The sequence below is a fragment of the Sinocyclocheilus anshuiensis genome, unplaced genomic scaffold, assembly GCF_001515605.1.
Source record: "Sinocyclocheilus anshuiensis isolate Anshui unplaced genomic scaffold, SAMN03320099.WGS_v1.1 scaffold546, whole genome shotgun sequence".
NCBI classification, from domain to species: domain Eukaryota; kingdom Metazoa; phylum Chordata; class Actinopteri; order Cypriniformes; family Cyprinidae; genus Sinocyclocheilus; species Sinocyclocheilus anshuiensis.
This window is the reverse complement of record NW_015542451.1, coordinates 47,173-56,371: the sequence shown is the minus strand read 5'-3', so window position 1 is coordinate 56,371 and position 9,199 is coordinate 47,173. Positions and strand designations below refer to the sequence as shown.

General features: G+C 33.1%; 1 protein-coding gene across 1 annotated transcript in view; it reads right to left on the bottom strand.

Moving 5' to 3' along the window:
• LOC107693640 (canalicular multispecific organic anion transporter 2-like) overlaps positions 1–9,199 on the bottom strand; it is a 60,231-nt gene that overhangs the window by 30,907 nt on the left and 20,125 nt on the right. The window contains 7 exon segments of the mRNA XM_016493092.1: positions 697–789; positions 1,940–2,101; positions 5,007–5,184; positions 6,579–6,812; positions 7,945–8,076; positions 8,770–8,831; positions 9,088–9,190. Coding sequence (XP_016348578.1) covers positions 697–789; positions 1,940–2,101; positions 5,007–5,184; positions 6,579–6,812; positions 7,945–8,076; positions 8,770–8,831; positions 9,088–9,190 — 964 coding nt within the window.

The window sequence follows — 9,199 nt, the reverse complement described above, 5'->3', positions numbered from 1 at the left end:
TTAATTTAATTTAATTTAATTTAATTTAATTTTATTTTATTTTATGCCATAATCAACAGCATCTGTGACCTAGAGTCTAAATTTTATTAGTATTTAATTAGTCTTTTGGGTTTTTTAATATAATTTTTTAATATAAAAATGTATTAATTTTCATTTCAGTTTCAATTATTTAAGCACATCAAATAAATGAGATTAAATAAATGAGATAAAAGTGAGAAATGAAGCCTTGGCAACTAGATGAAATAAGTGTTTTATATATATATATATATATATATTTTTTTTTTTATTTAATTAACATTTATTTTATTTCAAGTAACACAAATGTTTTTTAATGGTTTTAGTTAATGATTATAATCATGACCATAACTGTTAGTGTTCAAACACCGAAGTGCATTATTATTAACACAAACTGCCAACAGTGTGCTGAATTCCTAATATAGCATTGGCTGAATGGGAAAACTGGTTTTGATACGTTATTTTATTTCAGTCAACATCTATTTCAAATAATGAAAATGTTTTTTTTATGCTTTTAGACACCACACAAGCTGTTGTGTTTCTGGTTGGGTTTGCGATCTGTCTCTTTAAGAGGAAACGCCGGCTCGCTAGAAACTTCACCTAAATGTGAAAATCTGATAAGCTTGAGCCGTGAAAACCTCAGAGCTGATGCAAATATTGATGAAGAGAAGAGAGCCAAACCTGGTACGACCTGGTCTTCATGGCGATGAAAGCGTTGAAGGGGATCAGCAGAACCATGACGGCCACACCGGCCAGAACCGACGGACCCAGATTCTGAACACAACACAATAACAACATCAGCAGCCATCATTTTCAATTAGATTTCATTTTTTATTAGTTTATTTTCACATTCATTTTAGCTAAGGTTTTAGTCATTTTGTTGTGTTTTTGTCATTTTCATTAGTTTTAGTTTTTTAAATATTTCTCTGTATTTTTATTAAATTATTAATAAATTAAATTGTATTAAGAAATATGAATTTTTATGTTTTTATTTTTAAGATTAAGCTTAGTTAATGATAATTTAATTTTTATCATTATTTTATTTTCACCTTAATTTTAGCTAAAGTTTTAGTAATTTTGTCATTTTCATTAGTTTTAGTTTTTTAAACATTTCTCTGTATTTTTATTAATTTATTAATAAATTAAATTGTATTAAGAATTATGAATTTTTATGTTTTTGTTTTTAAGATTAAACTTAGTTAATGATAATTAAAAAAATGTTTCACCTTAATTGTAGCTAAAGTTTTAATAATTTTGTGTTTTTGTCATTTTCATTAGTTTTTTTATATATTTCTCTGTATTTTATTAAATTATTAATAAATTAAATTGTATTAAGAAGTATGAATTTTTATGTTTTTGTTTTTAAGATTAAGCTTAGTTAATGACAATTTTTTTTTTTTATTATTTTATTTTCACCTTAATTTTAGCTAAAGTGTTTTTTGGTTTTAGATTAGGTTTAGTTAACGATAATAACACTGACCAACAATATTATTAACATGACATTTGCTGAACGGGAAAATTGTCAATTTTTAACTAAATGTGTTGAATAGTTTCATGCGCTCGGCAATCAATAATTCACCTCAAAACACATGCTGATCGATCGGCACAAACCGTGCATGTTGCAAATGAACCCATATTTAATGTCAAATGTCTTTTTTGCACCTTGCAGAGTTTTGTTCAGGGTTTTGAATGCATGAAATAATGTTAAGTTACATATTATCTTTAATGTAAAAAAAAACTGCCTTGCTATTTATTTCTCTCATAACGATGCGTGATTATACGGCCAGAAGCATTTTAGATTTGCATTCAGTATCTCTTTCAGAACACATTTTCTAAGAGAAGCGTTGTGTATGAATATGATTATCCTCTGAACAATAGAAGCCAGGGGAAGCATGTAAATGTGTTGAAATGTGGGTTTCCGCACCTGCCAGAGGAAGAAGAGCGCCAGGACGATCTGCAGCGGAGCAGACCACAGCATGTTCAGGAAGGTGGTGAGATCCATGAAGCGCTGAGCATCCACCGACATCAGGTTCACCACCTCGCCCACCGTCGACGAGCGCTTGGCCTCGTTCGTGATCACCAGAGACTGCAGAGAGCCACGGAAGACTGTCACAAACTCCACTGCATGCATCAGTGATTCAGTTTAAAGTGGTTGAGAAAATAATAAATAATAGATCTGTAGTGGTCAAACATGTTCCCACAAACCAGCATGCACTGTCAAAATCTCTTTTCACGGTCACAATACAAAACAATTCATTTCTACTGCAATTTCAACTCGATTTTATGCATCGGTAATTCAGTTTAAAATGGCTGAAAAAGTAATAAATAATAATAATATCTCTGCTGTTGTCAAACATGTATCCATAAACACGTATATACTGTAAAAATCATTTCTATTTCTATTTTAATTAGATTTTATGCATCGGTAATTCAATTTAAAGTGGATAAAAAGTAATAAATAATATTGTTGTCAAACATGTTTCCACAAACTAGCATACACTGTAAAACTCTTTATTTTTATTATCATAATACAAAAACAAAAGCATCAGTAATTCAGTTTAAAGTGGTTAAAAATGTGGTAATCAATGATAATGAATAATATCTCTGTAGGTTGTAACTTTGGCACCAATTTTAAAGATTTTAATAAAAAAATAAATACAAATAAAAATAAGCAAATAAGTTTTACATTTCCGTGGGCTATTTTTTACAGTGTGATATTTGCATATGTTTCAGCACATTATATAGAAATGACAATCCCAGCGTAACCTCACTGTGCACTAAAACTAAACCAAAACTGGACGAAAAGCCTCTTCTTTGAAGTTTCTCATTGTGCAAGTGTGTAAATGTTAATGTGTGTGTGTGTGTGTGTGTGTGTGTGCGCGTGTGTGTGTGTGTGTGCGTGTGTTTCTGACTTCCTTTTTGCAGCTTAGTTTCCACAGAAGGTCTAAAATAATGGGGCAATAAAAACCTTTAAAAGTTTATACAAAAAAAGTATAGACAAAAGTTAGCACTTAGTGTTTTTTTAACACACTAGTCCTTCAGTTGATGCATTGAACTGTTGATGCATTTTTCTAATGCAATATCCTGTGATGAAGCAGATTAATGGCTGTTTCGGCCACAGACAAACACACCCGTGAGTTCAGCAGCACTGAAGTATTACGCTGATCTGGGTAAAAGTGCACAGATGTGTGTGAACGCCCTTCACACCTACCACACCTAACACAACTCCAATCCCTACTCTATTCTCTTCTATTACTCGTGTAGAGCAGAGGCAGAATCACTCAAAAGCTGGACTTTAGTTAAATCACTGTCCGTCTGTAAGATTCTCTAAACACAATGTCATGCTTGATCTAACATTAAAACACATCTTTAGAAGTTAATATATTGTTTCATTTATTGTGCATATTTTCATTATTTATTGCATTTTTAAAATACTTGTTAAGCTGAGAGGGCAAATAAATATAAAAAATGTTGCTTTCTAACTGTATTTTCACACAGAATAAGCAGTTTTTCAGCATGTGCATTTAATGAGAGTAGGGGCCGACCGATATGTGTTTTTCAGGGCCGATGCCGATACCGATTATTACAGATCAATTAACCGATATTTTGAACCGATATATATATGTCTGGTGTAAAAATGAAAATGAATGCCAAAGTTAAGAATAACAAAGGCTCTGACAAAAACTTTATTTTAAATTCTGTTAAATTATTTTATCAGCAAATCGGTTTTGAAAATGCCGATAACCATAAAAAAAAGCTTAATATCGGTGCCGATAATTGGTCGACACTCTAAATGAGAGGTCTTTCGCAATACTCACAACATCTTTCTCACAACACGTGTAAGAAGATTTAATGTTTATATTGTAAAAGACAAAGTATTGTAAAAGTTCTCTGACATACTGTATGAACTAAACTACATTTATAATAATAATAAACAGTCAAACCTGTAATACTAGAGCATGGAAAGGTCATTTCAGTTTCTAGTGCAATAAACTTAAAAAAAAAAGTGATTCCTCATTATTTAACCCCTTAACTTGCTTTAGAAAATATGGTTCAACCAAAAAATAAAATTAAATGTAGTCATCATTTACTCGCGTAGCACAGAATAAAAAAATAAATAAACAAAGGTAAATAAAAAAGGCTCAGATTTTTGACTTGTTTTCTTGCCATTCTGAGTTTATATCTGTCAATTAAATTTTTTTCCACCATTTAATAAAACTGTTATTCTACTTTTATCTCACAATTCTGATTTTTTTTCTTGCAATTCTGCGTTTATATATATTTCTGAAATGCAAGGGGAAAACTCTGAATTGTGAGATAAAAAGACACAATTAGCTTTATAATTTCTTTATTTTATTTCTTAGTTTTTGTTTTTGTTTTTTATCCTGTGGTGGAAAAAAGCTTCCATAGGTTCCAACCCTGTATGCAATATTTGCATGTACTATGCATTTCTTTCCTCTGCTTAACTCAAAAGACATTTTGAAAGAATTAAATACTATTTTAGTCGTTCCTAATATTTGAACTTTCCCTTTAACTATTTCACTATTTTCACTTTAATTTGAGGTAAAGCTTTAGTAATGTTGGTGCGCTTTTGTCATGTGATTTATTTTCAAAATATGTCTCTATAGTTTTTATTAATTTTTATTTATTAATTTATAATCTTCTCATTATTTACCCCATAACATGCTTTAAAAAATATGGTTCTCCCAAACCTGTGCGCATTATTTATACGCATTATGCATTTCTTTCTTCTGTGCAACACAAAAGAAGGTAGTTTGAAGAATGAGGAGCCCACTGTGGACAAAAAATATTCAAAATATCTTCTTTTATGGTCCAAAAAAGACAAAAAGAAAGGTTTGGAAGTAAATGACACCACAAAGATTGTTCTGTTCGGTCACCACTAACCAGCATAAACCAGTCTTGACAGAACATGGATTTGTGCTGGTCTGAGTGAGTCCTTATGTGCAGAGAGACTCTTGACCAGCCTGTACCTTCCTGTAAATGGCTCCGATGATTCCCGAGCGCAGCCTCATGCCCGTGACAAAGCAGTACTGAAAGTGCTGATGTAAGATGAGAGTCTGTAAGAGGGAAGCGCTGAACATCAGGAACGCCAGCGAGTAACCCCACCACGACGGTGCCTGCGGCTGCTTGGTGAAGTCAATCAACATCCTGACGATGAGAGCAGAATCACTTTAAAACCACACCTCTATGCATGAGTAAGATTTTTTCTGTTTCTGAAATACGTCTCTTCTGCTCAGCAAGGCTGCATTTCTTTGATCAAAAATACAGTAAAAATTGTGAAATATTATTGCAATGTAAAACAGCTGTTTTCTATGTGAATATCTGTTAAACTGTAATTTATTTCTGAGATCAAAGCTGTATTTTCAGCATCATTACTCCAGTCTTCAGTGTCACATGATGTCACATTCTAATATGCTGATTTGCTGCTCAAGAAACAAGATTATTATTATTATCAATATTCAAATTTTTGTCAAAACTGTGATACACTATTTAAAAGTTTTGGGTATGATTAAAAAAAAATAAAGAAAAAGAAGAATAAATTATTTTTTCCCATGTTACATTGATCAAAAGTGACAGTAAAGACATTTATAATGTAACAAAGGATTTCTATTTAAAATAAATGCTGTTCTTTTGAACTTTGTTCATCTGTGAATCCTGAAAAATAAAACGCATCACAGTTTCCACAGAAATATTGTGCAGCACAACTGTTTTCAACATTGATAATAATCAGAAATGTTTCTAATAATCAGCATATTAGAATGATTTCTGAAGATCATGTGACACTGAAGACTGGAGTAATGATGCTGAAAATACAGAAGCGCATCACAGAAATAAATTACAGTTTAACAGATATTCACATAGAAGACAGCTGTTTTCAATTATAATAATATTTCACAACTATATTTTCTGTCAAACAAATGCAGCCTTGTTGAGCAGAAGAGACTTCTTTCAAAAACATTAAACAATCTTAATTATTTCAAACTTTTGACTTGTGATTCAAAACGGTAAAAATGTCTATAGAGAAGCATATTTGCATTCTGTTTGCATTGTAAAGCATGAGCACAGAGAGTGAAAAGCATACAAAACATCATGCAAACGATTCTGCAGGGTTCTATGCAAAACAGTGCTATAAAAGATCATTTTTACACCGCTTTCCAGCTAATCAGCGCATTTCATGTTTGCGCTTCCTGTTATAAGCAAACGAAATAAATCCCCGCGGGTAATAAAACCCAGGTAAATGTTAAAGGAACAGAGCAGCTATTGTGTTGTTCGTTATCAGATGCAAACAATTACAGCTGTTCATACAGACTGACTAAATCAGTCCCTTTAATATTTTAATTATGGCTTTAATGAAAACAGAAGCTCATCACAGTCCTGTGAACATCTGCTGTAAATAACCAGTACAGAAGAGTGACTAAACCTCACTTACTGGCAGCTTTATCATGTCACGTATGATATCACTACCTTCCCATCATAAAACCATAACTAATTATGACTCTAGTGTTCCTCTTTGGCTGGGAATGAAGCAGCGGTGACTTCACCTGAGCAGCTGAGGGTTCACGAAGGTTATGAGATCCTGCAGTAGTTTGAAAGCCGAGCCGATGAGGAAGTAGGGCCCGAAGGCCCTGAGAAGGGCCCTCAGGAACGAGGGCTGCCGTGCCTCCTTCCGTTTGGACAGCAGAACCTCCTCCTCCTCCGGACTGACGCTCACGTGGTTGGGTTCAGCGCCCGGGCCTGCCTTCCTGAATGCGGCCTGCTCCTTCACGCTCTGCTCGCTGCACAGAAAAACAAGAGCGGCTGATCTTCTGAAGCTGGAACGACTCTTCTAGTAGCAGCAGCAATGTCAAGGTCAATTCCCAGTCAGTGCATGAAATGAATATATGTGCAGCTGAACGCAGTGAAAGCGTCTGTCAAATGCATGAATATAAATGCATTAGGTTTGGGGAAGAAGAAAAAAAACGCTTCTGAAAGCAAAGCTGAACCTGGACTCACATGTGTCATTCTGCAGCAAAAACAACTGCAAAGATAAACATTTTCTACATGGCTTGTGCTTGCTCATGCAAAATACCCTAGCAACCACCCATATCACCCTAGCAACTGCTTAGTAACAACTATACCTTTAAATATATTAATTATGAATGACTGTATTACAAGCTATCAATCATAAGAACAGAAGCTCATCACAGTCCTGTGAACATTTAAAAAATACACAACACAAAATTTCACTGAAAAATAAATAAATCAATACAAGATTTCATTGGGTTTATGGTAAAAACTGTATTAAATAAAGTTGTTTTTATGAATTCAATTAATTATGCATGCTGTTTGGTTAGTAAAATTGAATGAAACCATTCAAATGGAATCCCGAAAAATGAAAAAAGAAAACACAGAATTTGCTAAATAAAAAATAAAAAATTATAGTGGCCTAAAAATGCATTTTTTGTTAAACCTTTAATAAATAGATGTTAAATTATATGTTTCATTATTTAAATTAATTAGACATGCTTTTTGATGATTCAAATTTAGTTAAAGCTGCTAAATTAGTCCAGAAAAATTTAAATGTAAATAAATATATATATTTTATGAGATATATATATATATATTTATTTATTTGTTTTTTAATTAAAATGTCAAAAATAAAATTTAATTTAACCACTAAAACAAACAACTAATTTGGAAAAAAAAAAAATGGACGTCAGGAAAATATAAAACAGATTTCATAGGGCCCTATTCGACTACATAAATAAATAAATAAATAAATAAATAGAGAAAAACCTGGAGCATAGTGTTACTCACATTAATGTAAACAAGAAAAGGCATTCACAACCTACTGGACTTATACAATGTGACAGTTATTGTACAATCCTTGGACTGAATGATTGAATCATAATCTGTCTGAATTCATACCTCTGCGCTTTGGATTTCTCCACCTCCCATTCATTGAGCAGATTGGGAACCACCAGCTCTGAACTGTCATGCTTGTTCAGCGACCACAGATCTTTATTCTCTAGTGGAGATTTATAGCCTTTGATCGCCATACTGTAGAACAGAAACACATATCTGTCTCAGAAACAACACTAATGTTGGCATTGTACAGTCATTCTACTTTTGATTTTTGTTGTTTATGTTGAATTAAAGGGACGGTTCACTCAAAAATGATCATTGAGTTATCATTTACTCAGCCTCATGTCGTTCCAAACCTGTATGACTGTCTGTCCTCTACAGAACACAAATAAGCAGATATTTTGATCTCTAAATCTCTAAAAATATCTTCTTTTATGTCTCAGAGAAGGACGAAGGTGACAGAGGTTTGGAAAGATACTGTATGAGAGCAAGTCAATTTTTTGGTGAGCTATCCCTTTAAATCTTCCACTTTGGCTTGAGAAAATATGTGCATTAATTTAAACCCCAATATTCAATAAGACATCTAGTAACTGGGAACATTTGGGATACATTTGTTTCTGATGGCACAAAGCAATGTAAACGGAACATTGGTTTGAAATGTTTCTAAAAAGTATAAATGTTCTTGTTGTGATTACAACAATTTATTTAAAGGTTACAAAAATGTTTCTTACACCATTTAAGTACAAATAATACATCATAAGGACATTCTGAGAATGTTGATCTAAGAATGTTTTCTTTCAGCGTTATGAGAACATAAATCAAATGATTAGTGTTAGTGTAAGTCGTGAGGACGAGAAACAGCCACTGTTAGTAATTTACATTACTCACCTAGTAAACCACCAAAAGGTCATTTTGGAGAGGAATCCAGCAGTCGTTTCTGGACATACATTCTGAAAATCCAACGAAAACACCACAGGCACTTTAGTTTGCTGCTCTGACCTTTCCATGACCTTTCTAATGTTCAAAGAATTCAATCATCCACAGTTTGTGGCACTAAATCATTCTTTTATTCAATCTTGTATGAAAGCATGATGGTTACTGCTGGCCCTTGTATTGCATTTTGTCATTTTCACGGCCTTTGAGTAGATACACACACATACGCATATATACACACACACACACACACACACACACACGCAGACTTACAGGATCTGTGACCACGCTGGAGAAGAGAGGAGGCTTTTCATTGAAGCAGGACAGGATGAGTTGAAGCAGGATGAGACCGAAGTAAATGTAGAACATCGTGAACCTCAGCTTG